At 45.1% G+C, this 22464-nt stretch overlaps 1 protein-coding gene across 1 annotated transcript in view; it reads right to left on the reverse strand.

Moving 5' to 3' along the window:
- Positions 1 to 236: 236 nt before the first annotated feature.
- Positions 237 to 22464, reverse strand: part of CNPY1 (canopy FGF signaling regulator 1) — a gene marked incomplete at its 3' end in the record, with an annotated part of 37749 nt that continues 15521 nt past the window's right edge. Inside the window, 4 exon segments of the mRNA XM_079710925.1 lie at positions 237 to 274; positions 4320 to 4416; positions 6180 to 6224; positions 6228 to 6383. Of these exon segments, the coding sequence (XP_079567051.1) occupies positions 237 to 274; positions 4320 to 4416; positions 6180 to 6224; positions 6228 to 6383 (336 nt within the window).

The following is a 22464-nucleotide window of genomic DNA, read 5'->3' on the forward strand; positions in this document are numbered from 1 at the left end:
TGTATCAAAATCTACAAAAGTAATTCGTTTCATGCACTCCTCAGCTTCACCTATAGAAAGAATTGGGGCTCGTCATGCCAAACAAGAGATCTTCAATAAAATATCAAACATGAGACAATGCAGTATGAACAAGAGACGTAAAGTTTCTTCTCATGAAGAAACATGAAGACAGAAATGCAGACATTGACCTTGGGGGCTGTGACTTGTCTCTCCTCTAACTAGCAGCACCGTCATTCCTAGAGTTCAGTGTGATTAGTAGAAGTTTCACACAGACCTGGAAAAAAACAGTTAGATGGCATCACTATCACATTTAACACCAGCCCATAAGTCATAATTTACTTTCTGCAAAAGCACCTTCTTGTGGAAGCACATTTTTAAAAAACTTTCTTATGGACATTTTCAAATACACACAAGAGTAGAAAGACGAATGTAATCTACTCCCCTGTAGCTCGGTCAGCCACTGCTATTCCTGTCCCATCTCCAGTATTTTTTCCTGGAGTATTCTGAAACAAAGCCCAGGGGTTGTATCATCTTGCCTGTGGTCATGGGAGTATTTAAGGAATATTCGAGACAGGGAATCAGTGTGCTGGGCATCTAATCCAAGGAGCAGACAGGCAATGACGCTTGGATACGTAGTACATTTCCAACTGGCAGCAATTAATGCCAGCTCTCTTTAGACTGGGCTATGGTTTATTTTAGCTACGTAATTTATTTAAAATAGGAAATAGGCCAGCCTTCGTATTATTTTGTATGATTTATTAGCCTTGAAAGTAATTATTTTGAATATTAGAATTTAACACCCCCATTAGTGCTTGGAAGTCTATACAAAAAGGTCAAAATGCTTTTACTTTAAATGTAGGCTAAACATTTCTGGATATCTGAGACCTATTTTATCTGTGGCATTCAAAATGATCGTGTCACAGATTCTCATCGGTCTGATGTTTTTAAATGTTAAGATTTGATATCAAAGCAGAAGTGATATGTATACAAAACATATTTATGTATTTGTGTTTATACCCTCACTCTACCTAAAGAAAACCTCCACAGACCAGAGTATCCATTTACCCATAATCTAGAGTGACATGTTCTACCTTGAGTGGAGTATAGCTATCATTTTAATCATGACCTTATATATTATTAAGATTTTAAAATACCATTTTTACTTCAAGACATTAAAACGACAATCTGGAAAAGCCTGAGTCATGTGCCACAAAACATTCAACCAGGAAAATCTAATGAACTCACTTTTATTTCATGCCTAGGAAAGAAAAAGAGTTACGTAAGAAATAACCTGCTGCCACTATTACTGTCTCATGCCCCCCAAACAGGGTGTATTTGATAACTTTTCTTCTATCCAGTAAATAAAGCTATAGTGGCATCTGCAGATCCATCTGCAGACCCACAGCCTTTCACTGAGACGTTTTTCATTTGTTGAAAGGATGACACATGTTTATGAAAATCTCACTAAATTGTTATTTTTAAAGCCAAACACAGTCATTTTAAGTTTAATATAGATATATTTCCTCCATTATTCCCCATTTATTTTGTGTAGGGGGTGAGCCTTAGAATATTAATATTTTAAAGAATCATACATGTGTTAATTAACTAGATGGGGGAATCCGTTCACAATGTACACACATATCAAATCACCATGATGTACACTTTAAATACCTTACAATTTTCTAGGTCAGTTATACGTCTACAGCTGAAATGTTAAAGTCTGTGGATGTGCCCTCATCTGCTCCCACATAATTGTTAAAAATAAAGTGAAAAGGTCTACATGAAATAGAAAAAAGCAAAATTCACACACACACACACACATACACACACACACACATAAGGTGTATATAAAGCATATAAAGGGACTAAACTTCCACTCAAACCTCTAGTCCTAGAAATATTTATCTTTGAAAAGATTATTAATCTCCCTGAAAGCAATGTGGACATTTTACAAGCTCTAAGTACAGTATCTGCTCATAGTATATACTAGGTACAGAGTTACTGGTTACTGTAGTTTTCATAGCCTCCAATAAACACACACACACACACACACACAGAGTCATATTTTTAAAACATCATTTAAATCGTGCAGAGGGATCATAGCAAAACTGTGGTACAACAGCACAAAATAAAGCATCACCTTTACAAAACAGAGGGTGAATGTCATGCTATAGCAGGAAACTTACTGTACTTGTATTAATTATGTTTAAAAGCTTCTGGATTTTTTATACAATACGAGAGTCTCACCTTTTACACAAATTTCCGAAAGTATCCCAATATGTTAAAACGTATTCCATCTTGGTTGCTGCAGAGTCATTAACTGGAATTATTCTCATTGCTGTGTCACTTTAGTTGTTTCCTGGCAATAATGTTTAAGTTTGAAAAACTCTTTATCTTGTCATGAGGTTTACTTACTTCAATAATAAGGGGGTTTTAGGAGGGCAGGGATTCTTATCTCTTTTTAGGATTACTGTATTCCTAGTTTTTAATTTATAAGTGGTTTAGAACATCCGTAAGTATGTTTCACAGAGAAACAACCTGAAAAAACTCACTCCATTTTACTATGTAGCAGCCATGTGGTGGTGGTTTACTCTTTGGAGTGGTTACCTTGTGTTCTCAATAGTTCTGGGGCACTGATACTTATGTTTACAGTGTAAGCACTTAATCAGTTTTTTAAAAATTGATGCTATTAAGAATTATTTGATCATGTTTTATTTTATACTAGTAATCTTGCACATATCCTAAGTTTATGCTTTACGCTTGTATTTTCTTTAGGATAATATTAATTTTTATTTCTAATTATAAATATGCAGAAGGAATGAAAAGAGATAGTTAATATTATCAAAATTAAGCCAAATTGCTGCACTTGGGAACAGAGTCTTTCCTCAGAATCTTATTATCTGAGGCAACTACTGCCGTAAAGAGTTGGTGAAACTTTCTTGAGACTTTTGTAATATTTGAGCAGGTGTTCATACAGCAAATGATTTGCATTTACCATAGATGATTAGGACAAGCCCAAATCCTTTATGAGGAAAAAATAGGAAAACAAATATTCTCAACATCGTTACATTTTTGCTTACATCTTAACGCACACATTCACCTCTGAATAGCTTGAAAACCTTCCAAAATAATTTCTTTGGGAAATTGTGACTATGCACTTATTTACGTGAATTTCACAAGTTACAACAGTAAATATCAAAATCAATGAAAAAAGCTCTTGAATTCCTGGCTATATCCTGACTACATCATTTCACCATGCTCTTCTTCAAATTCCCAACTAAACTGGATTTTAAACAGAGAACAACCCCATTATCTACTCAGGGTAAGAAAATGTCATCATGTTAATGGAAATTTGTTACTTTCTTGTTCAGTAACTTTGGATGACAAATATTTATCTTCTACTCACAGTAACTGTTATTTTAAGGACTTCAGCACTAAATTTGATCCTATGGCTGCAGGTATATTATACTTTATTATAAACAACTGCCGAATGCTAAACATCTCAAGCTTCCATAATTGCATCAAAGTGTTTCCCCCAGCTTTCTATCAGTGTCTTCATATATCACATTCAGTTTTTCAAAGATATCTGAAAAGAATGTACAACTTGTACTATATTCTTGTAAATGGATTTTAAAAGTATCAACGTGATACAGACTAAAAGGTGTGTGTTCAACCAAATGGAGGGTTGGGTCAGGGTGGCCCTGTGTTTCAACTCTGTATATAGAAAATAAACTTCTGGCAGTGTTTTCTAGCTTCTTACTGTGCGTATGCATGTGTGTGTTTAAGAATACGAATCAAGTATTATTTTCTACCCTCTACCAGAAAAAAATTTTTAAGAAGTAGGTATGCTGGGAAAGGAACTTGAAAAAAAATCCAGCGCCAAAAAAACAAACAGAAAAACATTTGAAATTTCTTACTAAAGAAAGATCCCACTTTCTGTTGGTGGAGGTAAGTACACAAGTCATAAAGGGATTCTCCTTCCCTGGTCCAGGATGGAGAACTCAGCTCTAAAAGTTTAAAAAGAGAAACGCTTTGGATTCTTGGATTTGTGCAATTGTGCTCCTTCCCAATTGGAAATCAAGCATTTTAAAATTCATTGAAAATGTCGAGGAGAAGAAGTGCAACCAGCAAGGCCTCATAGCCCTGAGGTTTGTTTGTTTGCTTTCTCTCACATGGCGTCGTTTCTGATTCAGTGGAGACCCCGTCAGTGGCAGGGAGACAGCGAGACTTGGTTTGAAAAAAAAAAAAAGATGCTGCAGTGCTGAGCTCAAGAGAGGGGTGGGCCAGGGAGAGGGCGCATGCTACATCAGACACAGTACCTGATTTTTCACTGCACAGCTTGTCAGCGAGGTAGTGTGCCTCCTGGGCGATAAGTGAGAATATTTCATCTTCGTACACTTCCATTATAGTTTCACACTGTAGAAACAGAATAACAACATATGTGGATAGATATGCACTCACAGGACATCTTGTTAGGAAGAACTTGTCACAGTTTTATTAGCTAAAAATATAAAATCATGTTACCAAGGTAGTCCATTTTTATTAGCCCTTTTGGTTTAAGACATCACTGCATTGGATTAACCCTCTTCCCAGAATGTTAATTGCATCATTTTCCTGAGACTTGGCTAACTGATTAGTTGTGTTGAAAGACGAGGGTGAGGCAGGAAAATGGTTCTTTGTATTTGTTCCTCTTCCTCAAATTGGAATGGAATGCAGGGAACAGGAGGAATGGAGCTCCTATTTATGGAACTGAAAGTCTTCAGGTTTTTTGTTTGTTTGTTTGTTTTGAAACTTTAGAGAACACGGCTCCTTGAAATGGTTAAACCAGTTTCCTTTAGATTTAACATAATAATCCATTTTGTGGTTTTAAAACAGGGTCTGAAGTGTGAAAATAATTAAGCTTTCTCAGCAATCAAAACACAAGTGCATCTTCAATTGCACTCGGGATAACAGGGCTTTTCAGTTACTCAGGAAAGTTTCTCTTCATACCACTTAAGAGATCCATCCATAATTTCTCTTTGCTTCCCCCCACCCCAAATCTGACATTTCAGAGAAGAGAGAGCTCAAAGGTACCCACGCACCCAAAAATCTTAAATTCTGACTGGAGCGTGCGTCTGCGTTGGAGAAGCACAAGCTTAGGAACTGTGATGGTAAAGAGGGTTCACTGGAGACTAGTAACTCATTTTCCGAGTTCATTAAGTGAGAAGCTAAAATTTTTTAAATGGCATTTTAAAATATTTAAATTCCACTATTACATATTTATGGAAGACCTGTGAGATACAAACACACTTCCTCACTGTGATTCCCATTCTACAGTACTTTTAGCCCTGAATTATTGCCTTGACTTTTTAATTAAAATGAAATCTTCAAAAGTCAGCTGCAGCCCTTATACCAGGGGTTCAGCACGTCTGACATTTTGGCCAACGTGTGAACCAAAGACATTTCTCAAACAGGCTTTCCCACCACTTGGTCTGACTCAATAGCATTAAGTAAAGTGAAATCTCTTGCTATATATTTTGCCAGGCACATTCTAGAGAGCCAGAGGCCAGCATTCACGTGAAATAAACAATATGATGGGAGGAAATGCGGCATATAGCCAACTATCATACTAAGCCTTTGTTTAACTGAGTTTGTGCTAAAATACTTGAATGAACTCAGGAAAAAAAAAATTCTCTTCTGTGAAGCCTTGGGGGGAAAAAGTGATGTGTGTCACTCTCCCTCCATCATGTGGCTATAAATATTTGAAAACGACATTCATTTTAATTTGGATTTTAACCTCGGAACCACAGTCCCTGATTCCTGACGTGGGAACTTGTAAGAGACCTGCCCGGGCACGGGGACGGACTGGGTCCTCTTCCCAACCGTCCCCAGGAGCAAAGCAACATGCAAACTGTGCCTCCAAGTCACTGGGATTTGTAACGCACTTTCTGGAAAATATCACTTAACTGTCTCCACGGAGATGAAATACCACAGCCCCTAGGTGTCTCAGAAGGCAAGTCACTAAGTGCGCGGTTAACACTGAGAAAGCAGCAGGACAACAAAGCTAATAGATAACATTTTAATGGGCATGTCTTGAAACTCAACAAAACCCCAAACAAACAGCCAAAAAAAAAAAAAAAAAAAAGTACCAAAAACATGTTCACGGAGTACGGAATTCCTCTGCGAAGAAGATAGCTTACCGCGAATTTCAAATGTCTGTAAGCATCAGAATAAAAATAGAATTTTTAAAATTCTTTGTATATTTTGCCTCCTTTCCTTGGAGCAAATCTCTTGAAAGTCTCCTCCTTGGTCACGGGGGCTTCTTCGAGCTTGTAGTCATTCATCCGCTCACACACTTTATCCAAGAGGTCTGTGAGGAACGCCTCCGACTGGGCTAAGGGAATCTGCGGAGAAAAGCCAAAAAAGGGAGGAAACTCGTCTTAACGGTGATATTATTTAAAAGACCTTCCCCTGAATGCACGTGGTAGCACACCCCATCGCCCTAAACAGTATTCCTGTCCTGATACAACATGTGCACTTTCTATCATTTACATAATTTAAGGGGTTAGCCTAAATTCTGGTTTTTAAAAAGTGCCTATGTTCGAAAGTGGACAGAAGAAAAACCTTCTATTCAAGCTAGAAACTATACTTCTACGGGTGATAATTTTGGAAAGTCATGGAACATGCAGAATAAGGCATTAAGCACAGGCAATGGCTGTTATTATCTATCTACTTGCAAGAGACAGACAGAGCCAGAGAGAGCGCTCGGGTCTCTCTCTCCTCCAGCGCATCCCGAGCTGGGCGAAGGCCGGGCCTCGCGCTCCGCAGCCGCTGCCCTGCGCGCCGTGGCCCCTCGGCGGCCGCTCGGGCCCGGGGGCAGGGAAAAGCCGGGCTGACCGAATCGCCCCTCTCGCAGGCGCGGCTGCGCTGTCTTTGGAACAGCTGGTGCCCGTCTCCGCGCGCCCCTCTCCCTCCGGAATCCAGCGAGGATTCAGAGGACCCTTTGGCCACCACCTCCGCCCCGCGCGGGGGTCAAAGAGCACCCCTCGCCCTTGGTAACCGGGACAAAAACTCGGGGGCCGTCTAGACAGGTCAAGGTGCAGGATGCTGCGTCCCCGCGGCTCCTTCCGGAAGGGGGCGGGGACCCGCCAAGGGCGCCGCGGACGCGCCGCGGCCCCGGCCTCTGCGGGCTTTCTCCCTCTCCACCCTCTGCTGATCAAAGTAGGAAGTTTGCATGACAACCATGGTGAAAGGGGCTGAATCGCAAATGAACTCGATTTCTCCGATGTTGATATATCCAGCCTCCATTGTCCCCTTTCAGACGCAGTGTGAACCCTTCCGGTGCCGGCGACCGCGCGGCATTCACATGCGCGCTCCGGGCGCACAAAGGCTCCCCGCGCCCCTCCCTGCCATCTGGCCGCGGGGCTCGGGGCGGGCTGTGCGGCGCGCCTCTGCGCTTAACCCTGCTTCCAGCCAAAACCACTCGAGCGTCACTCCCGTCACCCCCCAGGCTCGGCAAGGAGCGAACTCTGTAGAAAAGGAAGGAGCCAAAGAAAGCCGGCACTAATGAACTTTCCATTAGCACCACCACGTGCGCCGTGATAAAATATCCCTCCTTCTGCCCGCAAAACTCGACTTGAGATTGATTACGAACTGCTTTCAAGGCCCATGCGGTCAACTCTGCAATTATGTCGTTTATTAAACTGGAGTGTACCGCAGCATTCTTTATCCGCTAACATATCAAGTTAAAAAATTGAGTGTTTTAATTTTTTTAAGTGTCGACACTCAAAAGACCCTAAAGAAAGTAGCTCAAAGCGCACAGTCAAAACACAAGTTACGTTTTTATTTACACCTTTAATTGTGCCACTTAAGCATCGTAAGTTGTGAATAAAACCAAAAACATAGGTTAACACATTGAAAATCTGTTTCAGAAACTAAAGATTAAATGTGTATTGGGACTTAAAAGCTAGGAAACAGAGGTAAATTCTTAAATTACAATTTATCAAGCAGATCATTAACAGAATGATTATGGTTTCTTCCTGCCCTGCGTGTGCTTTAGTATATTTCCTTGTCTGGTCCATATGAACAGGCTCATAGTACTTTCTGCATGTCCACAAAGCAGCATTTTTAACCTCAAAGTGAAGAGTTGGCTCTTTCATTTAAAAAATCTAACTGTGATCAAGAATCCATTCTCTCTCCCCCCTCCCTAACCCTCTCCTTCCCCAATCAAACTGTAAACACCGCGGGGCGATGCCATCTCTGAATGGAGAGGGTCTGAGCATTGGTAGGGTGCTTTTGGAACCCTGGATGCCGTCCTTACACACCACGGTATTTCCCGTTGAGATGAGACTACTCTCGAAACTGTTTTTTGTTTTAAACTGACCTGACGTTCTGAGCTGCGTGCATAAATCCTGAGTGTATAAGATTTGAGCAAATCAGGATGTCAATATGCAAGACCCTCCACAACTTACTTTTGAGAGCTGTATTATTTATTTCCTGGGTTGACGCTTTTTAAAAAACAGTCGCCACATGATAACTTTCCACCAAACGGGATTGTTTTTCTTATTTTGAAAGTGGAATTTTACGTATTTGAATATAGTAGTATTGTGCCTATTTTAACGCACATATGTTATACCTAGGGATCAACACGTGAATCTTGCTGATTTCATACATCTTTGAAGGCTAACTGGCTTTTTGATGTAATTGCTGGCTCTTTTGAGTAAATGTTCTTTAGTAGAAAGAGCAGGAAATGTTACAGGCAGAGAGCTCGGAAAATGCCACGTTACAATCTTCACTGAAAGCAAGAAAGGAAAACACCCAACATGAGACTAGTAGTGTTCGTTTTACAGAAATATTTTTTAAAAACTGACCTAAAGTGCCAAAGCATCCGATTTTGTGAGAAAATTTTAAAGAAAAAGATGCTTATGCATGGCAGCTATTTATACACTTATTAAAATGCACATGATTAGGGTTTAAAATGATTCCACTTAGCTGAACTACATTCACTAAACTTAAAGACTGTTCAAGGAATAATTGAGCCTTTTTCTCCCCTCAAAGTGTTTTGATTATAAGAGTGCAATAAGTATTGAGACAAGTGGAATAAAACTACCTCTTTCTTCCTATACTATGAAGGTTCTGAATAGTACTTGTCAATAAAGCAACTCCTATTGTAATCTTCGGGGAGCATTTCCTCCACCCTGGAAGGAGGGTCTCAGAGATACTAACCTCATTAAAATATGAATGAAAAAGGCCGCCATCATTGTATCAGGAGAAAACCGATTCACTGGCATGGTTTTCTTATCAGCCATTACTTTTACAGACAGACTCATCTGGTATACGTTATAAATACAAAAACGATCTGTTACAATTTCATTGCTATCTTAGCACACCCTCATCAAAGTAAATCCTAACTTTTGCCATTTTGGAATCTAGCTACAACTCTAAATCATACTTGGTATATGTCGTGTTTATTTATTTTTCCTTTAGGCCCCTTGTGACCATGTGCTTATCGTGTGAGCAATGACATGGGAGTGGGAGGAGATACTCAGATCCCAACTTGAAAACGGAAAAAGGTAGTTGAAAGTTTTGGCTTTGATTTCTTGAAAAAACTGGAGTTAGGGATCTATCCCAGAGCACTATGACAACACCTTTATAACAGTCAATTACAGGGTGCCTCCCATGTTCGTTCATTACTGTGTCTCTGTTCATCTTGTAGCAAATTTCTTGCTTGATAGCTATCACAATTATGTTACAGTGTACAGTCTGATGTGGAGATTGTCCTTGTGGTACACTGTCTTTTTCATAACTGTCTGACAATTTTGGAGTGTCCCTCAGATAGGAAACCAGTACTTAACCTGCTTAGTGACTGATAGTTAGTTTCACATGGTTGCAAAGATTTTCTTTCTAGAGGTTTAGTTAATGTAAAACTTTTAATTACGTTACAGCAAATATTACATCTAGTTTAATCACTAACTTTTCATCCATAAAAATACTGAAATCACTTCTGATATTAGTTAAAAGTCAATATTTAGAAGTGAACATTCAAACCTTCTTTGCTCTAGGCTACAGCCGGGAAAGCAAGAATTCAGAAACTCTTCTAAGTTGATGAGATCTGTAATTGGCTTTTATGTGAATTGACTGCTCTGAGTTTGTTGTGTGAGCCTTCTTCATATAATATGCAAATAGCATTGACTGTTTAGTTTTATTAAACAGTATAATTAGAAACCTAAAGAAGCTCATTTCGATGAGGAATAATAAAGGTTGATACATTTTCCAGTGTTCTGTATATCAGAAAAAATGAATCCCATCTGGACTTAATCAATAAGAGAGATTTTAAGTAGCCTTTGTTCAGAGAGCCAAACAACAGAATTAATATTAGTTTTTCCATAAATTCGGTGTTAAAACAGGTGAATTTGTGCAATCAGTAAAACCTTGGGTGCAAAAATACAAAGACTGCAGCACAATTTACCACAAATGACACAGTAAATTTATGAAAGTAACATCACAATTCTGCCCCCTTTAATCTGAATACTGGGAAAAGGCACTCTTATTATTTGAAATAAAGTATTTTGCAAGTGTTTCCTATTCTTATTCGTGGAGATGTTATGTCTACATGAAGTATACTCTCAGGTTGTGAGAAAAATAGAAATAACAAAATAAGAACAACATGATTTTGGGGGAAATTTTCCCCAGAATTCAAAACTATTAAAGTTTCAATCACATTTTCTTATTCTGGATCCTGTTTTCAACTTAACAGTATAGAAAACTTGAAAGTATAGAAAGATCGCATGATGGATCACCATTAATGAACTCCAAATGGGGGTCATCTAACTCAATTTGACTTTTTCCTAAAGTTAAAAAAACATACTTTCTTTTCATTATTAAATACAAACTTGGCACTGCCATTTGATTTCTCATCTTAAAAACTACTCTATTAGTCTTTAAAAAAACTAATTTTCAAACATTTTAGGTGAATTGAATACAGCTATCCACGTGAAAAATGTTATAAATTTTCAAGCTTTGTTAAAAATCACTCTAAGCGAGGATTTAGAACGACCTTTTCATGCTGTTTCTGAGCTTTGACCTCTGCTCGCTTACCCCGGAAGGATCTTGCAGATTAAAAAAGAAAGTAATAGAAGAAAGTGACAGTGCTTAAAAGGGCAAAGGCCGTAAGACTGCAACAGTAATAGAGGTGATGTGAATTTGTTCATTCGCTCAGCAATATTGATTCAACTCCATCTTCGTGTCGGACAAACATACCTCTCTAATTCGGACTTTTTAAAGGGGACTCTTCCGTGATTCTGAATAAAAATGAAAAGAAATACTCGAAAAAGACTGCCTGGAAGAGAGTCAATAAATCCTAGTTGATGATACTATAAAGATCACATGAATACAATATCTCTGTTCTTATTTGACAGTTTCTGTCCCCCCCATCTGCGTGTCTTTCACCATCTTGCTACTGAAAACACAATAGTTATCCCTTTCTAACCACCTCTGCAAAACACTTTCTCAGAATAGAAGAGGCGAAAAGTCACGTTTGCGGAACCTGTTGTGGCATTTCCCAGTTTTATCATCTGTGTACTTGTGGGCAAATGGTGAGATTTCCCTGGAAAACCTTAGAGGTCTCAGAGGAAAAGGATGAAAGAATGGGATAAGTTAAGAAGCTCTGGGTGTTCCGTCTCCACAGTTGTGGAAACACGCATACACACACCAGTTCCCGCTGGCTGCAAAGAAAGCACTCTTTTTTTTTGGACACGCCATGGGCATTCAGGATCTTAGTTCCCTGACCAGGATTGAACCCGCGCCCCCTGCAGTGGAAGCCAGGAGTCTTAACCACTGCCAGCGAAGTCCACCTTTCTTTAAAAACATTTTTAAATAGAAAAAGTTACACATTCACTTGATTTTTTTTTAATCCAGAAGGAACAAAAGAATAGAATAAAAAGTAAGGCTGATGCTACCCCAGACCCTAAAGCCCAGCTCTCCTTCCCCCAGAAACATTCTAAGTGCACCTCTATGAGTGTGCAATGAATGTGTGTGTGCATGTATGTGTGTGTCCGTGTTTGCCTGTATGCACATGTGCCTGTGTGTGTCCATGTGTATCTATGTGTGCATGTAGGCATGTATGCATGTGTGTCCATGTGTGTGTGTCCATGTGTGCACTTGTGAGTGTCCCTCCTCCTCTTTTTACAAGGTCCGAGCACAGCACACCCCCTGTCTTTCTCACTTGGGAATAAGAGGGTTCAGTCACATCCGGGAGGCTGAGGACCGTCTCCTGACGGTCACTGGATGAAGGCACACTTACTATGGGGGCATCAAAGCTCAAATCCATTGAGATTCGAAGACGCCCTGCATCCCAAGGGCAGGTTCCAAAGGGGAGCTCCCGCCCACGTGAGCTATGGCAGGATCTCTCTGGAATATTTGTTAAAAATCTGTTTGGGGATATATCTTAGCTTATTCTATCCTGAAACAATGGTTTTGAGAGGGTCGGGGCCAGCGTTTTTAACCCCCTTTCCTGGGTGAGGAGCCCCAGGCCCCAGGGACTTCCTTCCATGACTGACCGTGATGCTGCAAGGTCATTGCTCTCCATGCCCTCCAGGTCCTGCGCCTGAGGACACAGCAACGCAGACACTGCGGCCGGGAAGACCTTGGAGATCCCACAGTAACCCCCCCCCCGCTCTTCAGGTGGGGACACTGAGGCTCAGACGGGAGCGACTTCCCTGAGCACCACCTGGCGGAGCCAGGGTTGGAAGCCGGCTGCTCTAGTCGGTGCACGCTGCTGCCCCCCACCAAGCGACCAGGTGCGGCCACGCCCCAGATTCCTAGGTGACGCCCTAAGCCCCAGGACCTCAGGATGTGACCCTGTTTGTCGATGGGGCCTTTAAAGAGGTGATGAAGGTAAAATGAGGTTGTATGGGTGGGCCCTGATCCCATTTGACTGGTCCTTATAAGAAGAGGCGATCAGGACACAGACACACACAGAGGGACGGCCACGTGAGGACACGGGAGAAGACAGCGTCTACACGGCAAGGAGAGAGGCCTCAGGAGGACCTGGCCCTGCCCTCACCTGGATCTGGGACTTTCCAGCCTCCAGGGCTGGGAGACAACAAGTTTCTGCTGTTTAAGCCACCCGAGCTCCTAACACAGTCCCAGACCATGGAGCCCCCGCCTGAAGTCTTGCTAGTACAGCCCAAGCCCAAGGGGTGACTGGGGGCTGCTCGAGAGCCTGCCATGATGGGGGGACACGGAGCAACATGAGACGCATGCTGGTCTGCCTCGGTGCACGGGTGCTGTGATCCCGTCTGAGCCGGGGGCAGGACTCTGCACAGGCCCCCAAGCACCTCCATCCTGGTCTGGCGCCACCTACAACCTGCTGAGGGCTGGACCAGACGCCGGTCTCCTTGATCTCCCAGAGTCCTTGCCGGTAAACCTGGGACGAAAACAACACCTGTTCTAGTGTATCTGATCAGGTCAAGTAACTGGTAGGAAAATCTTTCGAGAGTTTGACACGACAAGTGAACGTAAAGGGTTATGATTACTTTCCCTCTGATGGATGCCGACTGTTTTAGTTTGTAAATGCCTTAAAGGTGATGCCGACTTGAGCATAGACTGACTTTTGCACCCACCTTACCGGTGGGCTAGTGGGATGGTCCGGTGACTCCAAGGCAGTGCCTCGAAAAGTTGGCCTGAGGACCTCTTGTCATTTTCTCCCCTTCCCATCCTCTCAGAATCCGAGAGCTGTCAGCATGGGCATCCAGACCCATGGCACTCAAAGTGTGGTCACCACCACCTGCTGCATCAGGCTGCCTGTTTCCAAGACCCCCAGGCAGCTGTGTGCTCAGGACAGAGCAGTGTTGCTTAGAATCCTGCTGGTGGCGGTCAGGGTGGCAATGGCAAGGGGGTGCTACCCGCGCTGACTTTTCTATTTTCTGCTTCTGTGCTCTGCCTAGAAAGAGCAGAAACTGGAGGAGGACCATTTAGTATAGAGGGACCAAGTGAAAGCCTTGTCCTTAGAAACACATGTGGGATGACCTGGAAAGAGGCCTGTGTCCTCAGCCCCAACAGCACCCAGGGAGCACCTCTGGGAGGATCTCATGCTCCTGTCACCCTGATGAGCGCTACACTGGGAGAGACAGCGGGTCACGAGTGAGCAGACGCAGTTCCAGGATGGAGATCTTTCATCGACACCCAGAGAAAACCGAGAGGGGCTGAGGACAGTGAGGGCATCACAGCCGCTCCCAGGCGCCCAGCTCGAGAGTCAGGTCTATTATATTACAGGCTGAACATTTTCTAAAAAATATGTAGCTCATTCTCATGGCGTTGTTTTTCTCTCATGCATTTCTGACCTCCCCTCTCTTCTCTAGACCCATGTCAGGCAGGGGCGCTGCCCCAAGTGTGACCTTGCCCGGACGGCCTAGTGCCAGGAGGAGCTCTCTGGGCTGGGTGCCCGTGTAAGGACCCACCCCTTCTGCACTAGGCCCCGCGGGGCACAGCCCTTCTAGTAAGAAGCGGTAAGAAGCGAAGGGATCGTGGTTTCTCAGATGCACCAAACTCAGGTCACCCAAGGCAAGCAGCTTGGAAATGGCTTTAACACGACATTGAAGATCCTGCACGTCCCCCTGGCTTGGAAGTCCCTTTGCCTCAGGAACACCCAGTTTTGGGACTTCCCTGACGGTCCAGTGCTTAAGACTTCGCCTTCCAATGCAGTGGGTGTGGGTTCGATCCCTGGTCGGGGAGCTAACATCCCACATGCCTCATGGCCAAAAAACCAAAACATAAAACAGAAGCAATATTGTAACAAGTTCAGTAGACTTTAAAAAAATGGTCCACACCAAAAAAAAAAAAAAAAAAAAAGAAAAGAAAAAAGAGCCAGTCAGTCCTAGGGTGCTGATCAGACATGCTATAGCTTCAGGTGCAAAGGCGGCAGGTCACTGGTAAACTCTTGAAGCGTTTGCGGGGCTGCCACACCTCAGGGCCAAAGGGAAGCATTGTCGGTGTCCTTGCTGTCCTGCTCATTCTTGGATTCCAGTTCTGTCGCATCTCTTAAAGCCGCAAAAGAATGGGCACAAAATTTGGCCCTGATTGAGACCCCGCCCAACCTCTCTCCAAGGAAGACAGAGAGACTGTTAACAAGTCAGCTTTGTTCTTATGCAAGATAACATTTTTGTTTGTTTTGTTTCATTTTCAGTGTTCGGGCCGCCAGTGACCGCGACTCTTCCCAAGTCAACGCACTGACAAGCTAAGCGTGCAGTGAGGTGCTGCTTCCCTCAGGCAACGGGACACAGATGCGAGGCGGGAGATCTACCCGCCAGCTCAGCCTCTGTACACCCAGGCCCTGGCCCTTCCCAGCCTTCGTCCATGTGGGACTGTGCACACCTGTGCACCCCCACCGCCCTGCCCCGTCACAGGCCTTTCCGGGGGCACCCGGTCCTGTGATCATCATCCGGGTGGCAGGGCCTGTGAGAATCTACGGCCCGTCTCAAAGCTCCTTCACTTTGGGACACGTAAGCGTTTGCCCATATTTAAAACATGATGAATAACTCCGCTCTGAGCACTCCTGTGGATGAAGCGCTTTTTCTTTCTCCTGTTGGATTATTTCCTCAGGCCGTGTCCCTAAATGTGGGGTAACTAAGTCGTGTTTGGTTTTATCTGCTGATACTTCTGGTCTGGCTATGAAACCCAATCCGGCTAATAGAGAGATATCTATGAAAATAAACTACGAACCAAGTCACGGTGAAGTTCCTCAGCGGTTTCCCTAAAGAGGAACGGCTCCCTCGAGGCCCCGTGTGCTGGGGATTCCTCAGAAACCTGCTCCAAGTAGAGAGCGGATCATGGAAGGAGCAACAGTTTGGGTTTATCACGCAGCCTGGAGGCATCTCTCAGTGCCGGCAACGCCCACCAGCCCCTCTTCACTCCTTCACGTGTTACCACTTTGCCCCCTGCTAATGTTTCCAGAAGGAGATAGACCTGAGATCATTTTGTTCCATTTGAGCTGAGTTTTCTTTATCACTATTTAAAAATTAACAATCCCAAGAGGTAACATGAAATCTCTTCCTTCCTGATTCTCTGTGCATTTGGATAAATATTATCTTTCTGCTCGTTAACACCCAGATCTTGGAGAAGGGTTACACTTCTAAATCGGGAGGAAGAAACACTCTCCCTAATGCTCCCGAAGGGAAAGAATCCCTGCCGCTCGTTCCGCCAGGTCCCGGGAGCCTGGGCCGCGGGTGGAGTCAGGCCTTCAGGGACTTTGCCTCAGGGCTCCACGATCGCAGAAGCCTCGGGCATCCGCTAAACTCCACTCACCGAGAGCGGTGCTGGGAAGTGAGAATGGGGACTGTTCCCACGGGCAGGGCGAGGTCCCTCCCAGTCACAGGAGACACCCACAGCCGAGAGAGTCTGGCACGAGTCACAGACCTAAGTGGTGAAATCGATCACTTGACCGATGCTTATTGAGCACCTGCTAGGTGCCAGGTGTTGGATTAGATGTGAGGAGACAACAGGGAACACAATTATGGTGGCCCCTGTCCTCCCAGAACCTGGGGTCTGGGCCCCTACCTGAAACCACACAGGGGCCATGTTGGCCTCGGGGTCCCCCAGGCCACCACCTGTTTTGTGTCGTGAGCCATGACTGGTTTTTACATTTACAAATGGCTGGAAAAAATCAAAAGAAGAATATCTTGTGACACGGGAAAATGATATGAAATTCAAATTTCAGTGTCCACAATAAAGCTGTCTAGGTCTTTCCAGAAGACTCTCGCTCAGCCCCACTCTGGCGAGCCAAGCTGCTCTGCCCAGGTGGAGCTGGGCAAGGCTGTTCCATCCTCACGCAGCCCCGCCTGCCGTGCGACGCGGTCCCGTCTCCATGGCTCCCGCCTCCCCTGCATCTTTCCTTCTCTGGATGCCCATAGCGCCTCTCTCCTGGAGGACCCAACAATAGTTCTTCCAGATTTGTTTACATACACATGCCTTGGTCCAGGACCCCACCCCGCGATGGGGTGGAAATTGTTATCTCATGCTGCAGGCCAGGAAACTGAGGCCTCGAGAAATTCACATAATGATTTCAGGGAGGCCTGGGACGGGACAGATGCCCCAGGCCTGCATCTCCCCCGGCACCACATAGCCAGCCCCACAGTGGACACGGAAAATGTCTGTGGCCTCCACGGCCTCCTGTCTGTACTCCAGGCCTGCTGCCCGGGGCCTCTCCCAGTGAAACCCCCTTCTCTCCATCCACAAGGCCTGCCGCAGGGGCCCCGTCCCTGTCCTGTCCATCCCACTTCACCAGATGCAGCCCCCGAGATGCAGGTCTCTTGCTTCAGGTCACAGAACTCGTGTATACGCTAAGCCGGAAGCTAATTGGGTCCATGTGATGCCGAAGCCCTTCTCTGAGTGTGGGGGGCCAGAGGGAGTGACATTTCCCCTGCCTTCATGGCGTGTGCACTGCCACGCACAGCCCTGGACGACACCTGTCACTTCTGGCACCGAGGAGGCGCCCCAAAGCTACTGTTTCTAGAACAATCAGTGTCACGGAACTCAGTCTCTCACCTCAGTCATCTTTCTCAAAGACAATCAGTGCGTTGCTTTCCCTCCAAAGTTTCCAAGGAAAGAATCGTTCGAAACCACCAGATGCAAAGCTGCAGTGCATTCAACCCAGCTCCCTCACCGAGGGCTGCGTGGCGCCCACCGCCAGGCCTGGTTCCTTTTGTGCTGGGGAAACTGTGCAATCCTCTAAATGCATCCCCTTTATCCCTCCGTTCCTCCCGATTTGTGGATTCAAACAATTCTGATTCTGTGGACTAAGGAGCAATTAACGGGACGAGGGATTTATTAAGGATAAGTCATGCCAGACAGTTTTGACAGCTTGTTTTGAGTGTGACAGAATTACAAAATGCATTATGTATTTAGACTTTTGTGCAGCGTCTAATACCAGGCTCGTGAAATTATTCTTGCCAAATGATCTGAGCCAGCCTGGATGAGAGCAGCCTCAGGTACTGGAAACGAAGGCAGAGATCAGGGACAAAGGATACAGGGCGCTCAGCTGCACGCCCAGGTGGAGGCCAGGAAGGGGCTGCATTTCATGAGGGCCGTGGAGGTCAATGTTAGGGTTTGTTTCCCTAACATGTTTATTGCTGATCTGGAGGGAGAGGCTGCTGCCGGCCACCATGCTACGTGGGGCGGGACGTGCCAGCCCCCACTGGGCGGCCCTCAGCCTTAGCAGCCAGCGAACAGGAAGAGGGACTGCAGAGGGCTCCCTAGCCACCCTCCAGCGCCCCCATCAGCTGAGAACGCCCAGCAGGAGGGCAAGGTGGGAACACAAACCCACTGAGCCTTATGGAATCAGCAAGACAGAACTGGGAGGCCCCAGGGTCGCCAACTGTAAAGCCTGCATGGATCGAATTGTGTCCCCCTAAAAGATAAGCTCACGTGCACACACCCGGTGCCTGTGAACGCAGTAGGGTCTTTGCAGATGTAGGTAGATAAGATGAGGTCATGTTCAGTATGGGGAGGATGGGTCCTGATCCAATGTGACTGGTGTCCTCACAGGAATGGAAGAGGAGACACGGACATCCAGGGAGGGGAGGGCCATGAGCTGACGCATGCAGAGACTGGAGGTCACGTCTCCAAGCCAAGGAGCGCCAAGGAGCGCCAGCCCCCACCAGAAGCTAAGAGAGGCAGGGAACCCATTTTCCCTGGGTCCCCAAGAAGGAACCGACTGCCAACACCTTGGTTTTGGACTTCTGGCCTCCTGAACTGTGAGACAATCCACCTCTGTTCAAGCACCCGGGTTGTGGTACCCTGTGGCACAAGTCTGGCTTTAGAAATGAAGAACTAACAAACGAGTCCAGTGGCCCAGACACCCGGAGGCAGGAGGTGGAGCTGTAGATGGAGAAGCTGGGGAAACCACACTCCCACGCTGGGGAGTAGATTCATTTCCCTCCGGGATCTGAGTGGGGAAGGGGGCGCTTCCGTCCTCTTCAGGGTCCCTGGGAGGAGTCGGGTCAGGGGAGGAGCAGCCAGCAGGCCGCTAGCTTGGCACCATTAGCTCCTGGAGCATTCTATCATGGCTTTTGTTTGTATTGATCAGTTGAAACGCATGCGTGGCCAGGGTTTGGTTAATTAACCTTAATTCCGTGCTAAGCTACTGTAATCTTTAATTCTCTCCCGTCACTTTATGCCCTCTGATAATTATTATTTTTATCGGTTCAGGGGTATTGAATCATCTGTTTTATTTCCTCTCCCTGAGGATAGCATGGCACTTAGTCTTTCTATAGCCCAAATGCTAATGTCAATGTTTCCTCGCTTAGCCAGAGCATTTGCTTAGTCAGGCCACGTTGCCTCTGTCCGTGTCTTCTATACTGTCCACTAGCACCAGTAACAGCAGAGTGTGTGGGAACCGAGGAGGAGGGTGCTAGAGACCCAGGGCTGGGGGCTGGCTGTGTGCGAGCCTGCCCTGGGTGAACAGGGATGAGGGCACCGGGCAGCCTTCCCAAGTCTAGAAACTCCAACTCTGGTATCATAGGCTCCTTTTATGTCATCCTGGGCTTGATCAGCACAAGCCTGATACCACAGACACGTATAACATCATCTAATTAAATACCCAGGAGGTAACAGGGGACGAATCCTCTTTTTTCCTTGACATTCTATCATTTTCCCAGGGGCTTCACAAAAGAGTGGAAATAGTCCCCAGACACCTCACAGAACCAAAGGAGAAGAAGTGACACACCTATCAAGCAAACATCTATTCTCTTATTTCACAGAAATGGAGAACACACTATGAGCAAAGTATTGCGCTATGTGGCGTGGGAAGTGGGGAGATACAAGATAAAATGTGTCCCTCTGGGTAGAGACGTAGGACAGCACACAGATAACTAGGATAAAATGCAGGATTTAACAAATACTCTAAAAGAGCCACAAAAATACTTGAACGTCCAGAACGTGTGAGGGAACGTCTGTATTTCAGCCTCTGACAAATTTATCTTTGAGAAAAGCTAACGTAGTGTCCTTCTAATGCAACAGGGAGGGGAGTACGGTTCGTTTGATCAACGGTGCTAACACATATGACTTGCTTTCAGCTGGAAGAAAAGAAAGCTGGATCATACCTCATACCATATCCAAAAACTGCGTTCTGTACAGACTCAATGTTGAAACATAAAAGCACAAACTATTGGAAGAAAATTCAGAAAACCATTAGTATGACAAATGGGGGGGAGGTGTTCTTGAACAAGATGAGACACCCAAAGGCGTCATGAGAAGAGACTGTCTGTGGGGCAAAGGGTGCAAAGCCACAGACAAATCCCAACCAAGAACACGCGTGGGCAGCATGGAGCTGCCTGTCCTTACACGGTGACTTGGGAAATAACGTGAAAGACAAACAACCCAACAGAAAATGGGTAAAGGATACAAATAAGCAACTCGAAGCACAGGAAATCTGCTTAACAACCTAGGAGCCACTGAAAGGGAAATTAAGACGAAAATGAAATGCCATCTTTCATGTTTTAGATTAGCAGAAATTAAACAATTATATTATCTGGGGCAAAAATGCAAGAAAGGTCTCATGCATGGCCAGTAGGGACATAACATGCGGCAACCTTTGGGGAAAGTAACCTGGCGACATGGATTCCAGTGAAGATGTACCTACTCTTTGACCCCTGCCCTCTGGAGAGTCTGTCCTGCAGAAATCACATGCACCAGACACGGGGGCGTGTAATCAAGGAGGCTTGTTGCCTATTCTGCTGTAGTAGCAACAAACTGGAAACAACCTGTGTGTCCATCTACAGGAGAACGGTCTCATTGGCCAGGCTAGATCTCCATCCACTGACCTGGAGGGGGTCCATGACATATTTTCATTAAGTGAGCATCTTAGCTTGGGCCACCGTAACAAAACATCACAAATTTGGTGGATTGACCAGTAGAAAATTTTTATCACAGTTCGGGAGGCTGGACATCCAAGATCAAGGAGCCGGCTGATTCGGTGTCTGGTGAGGACCCGCTCCCTGGTTTGCCCATGGCCACCTTCTCTCTGTGACCTCACATGGCAGAAAGAGAGAGCTTTGACGTCTCTTTCTCTTCTTATAAGGACACCAGTCCCGTCAGATTGAGACCCCACCCTATGACCTGATTTAACCCGGACCACCTCCTCAAAGACCCCATCTCCATCCAACACGGTCACATGGTGTGGCAGCGTGTTAGGGCTTCAGCATGCGAATGAGGGGAGAAACAGTCCGGTCTACAGTGTAAGGAGAGCATTCAAACGTAACATTTAAATTCACTGAGGACTTCCCTGGCTGTCCAGTGGTTAAGACTCTGCGCTTCCACTGCAGGGGATGAGGGTTCGATCCCTGGTTGGGGAACCAAGATCCCACATGCTGCTCAGTGCTGCCAAAAAAAAAAAATATATATATATATATATATATATATATATATATATATATATATATATATAAAATTCATTGAACATTTCCACAGTCTTCAGAGGAATATATGATTTTACTATTTTATTTTATTTTTTGGCCATGCCACACGGCATGTTGGATCTTACTTCCCTGACCAGGGATCGAACCCAGGCCCCCTGCATTGGGAGCACAGAGTCTTAACCACTAGACGACCAGGGAAGTCCCACTATTATTTTTAAATGACTAAAAGACAAAAACGAAAACATATCAAATGGGTATGTTTGTGCAGGTTTGAGTGGGTGTGGAGGATGCTAGGAAGGAAGTGCTGTCACCCTGGATTATCTGAGTGGGTGGGAAGCCACTGGGGAGTGGGGGGAAGGGACTGTTACAAACTTTTTTTTCTGTGTATCTCTGGTTCAAATTACTGTGTTACTTCTTTTTTTTTTTTTATAGATTTATTTATTTTATTTATTTATTTTTGGCCGTGTTGGGTCTTCGTTGCTGCGTGCGGGCTTCTCATTGCGGTGGCTTCTCTTGTTGTGGAGCACGGGCTCTAGGTGCACAGGCTTCAGTAATTGTGGCTCACAGGCTCTAGAGCGCAGACTCAGTAGTTGTGATGCACAGGCTTAGTTGCTCTGCAGCATGTGGGGTCTTCCCGGACCAGGGCTCGAACCCGTGTCCCCTGCATTGGCAGGCAGATTCTTAACCACTGCGCCACCAGGGAAGCCCCTGTGTTACTTCTGCAATGTAAGTTGTTTTTTTTTTTTTTTGCGGTACGCGGGCCTCCCAGTGCTGTGGCCTCTCCCGCTGCGGAGCACAGGCTCCAGATGTGCAAGCCCAGCAGCCATGGCTCACGGGCCCAGCCGCTCTGCAGCATGTGGGATCCTCCCGGACCGGGGCATGAACCTGCGTCCCCCGCATCGGCAGGCGGACCCCCAACCACTGCGCCACCAGGGGAGCCCAATGTAAGTTTTTTAATGAAGAAAAATTTGAAAACCCAAATTAGAGTCACCAGACAGGCATGTCCTCTAGTTCGATTTAGGTACCACCTGAAAATTGCTCAAAAACCCATCAGGGGCTCCCAGCCCACTGCTCC

This window comes from Hyperoodon ampullatus (genome assembly GCF_949752795.1).
Source record: "Hyperoodon ampullatus genome assembly, chromosome: 9".
NCBI classification, from domain to species: Eukaryota; Metazoa; Chordata; class Mammalia; order Artiodactyla; family Ziphiidae; genus Hyperoodon; species Hyperoodon ampullatus.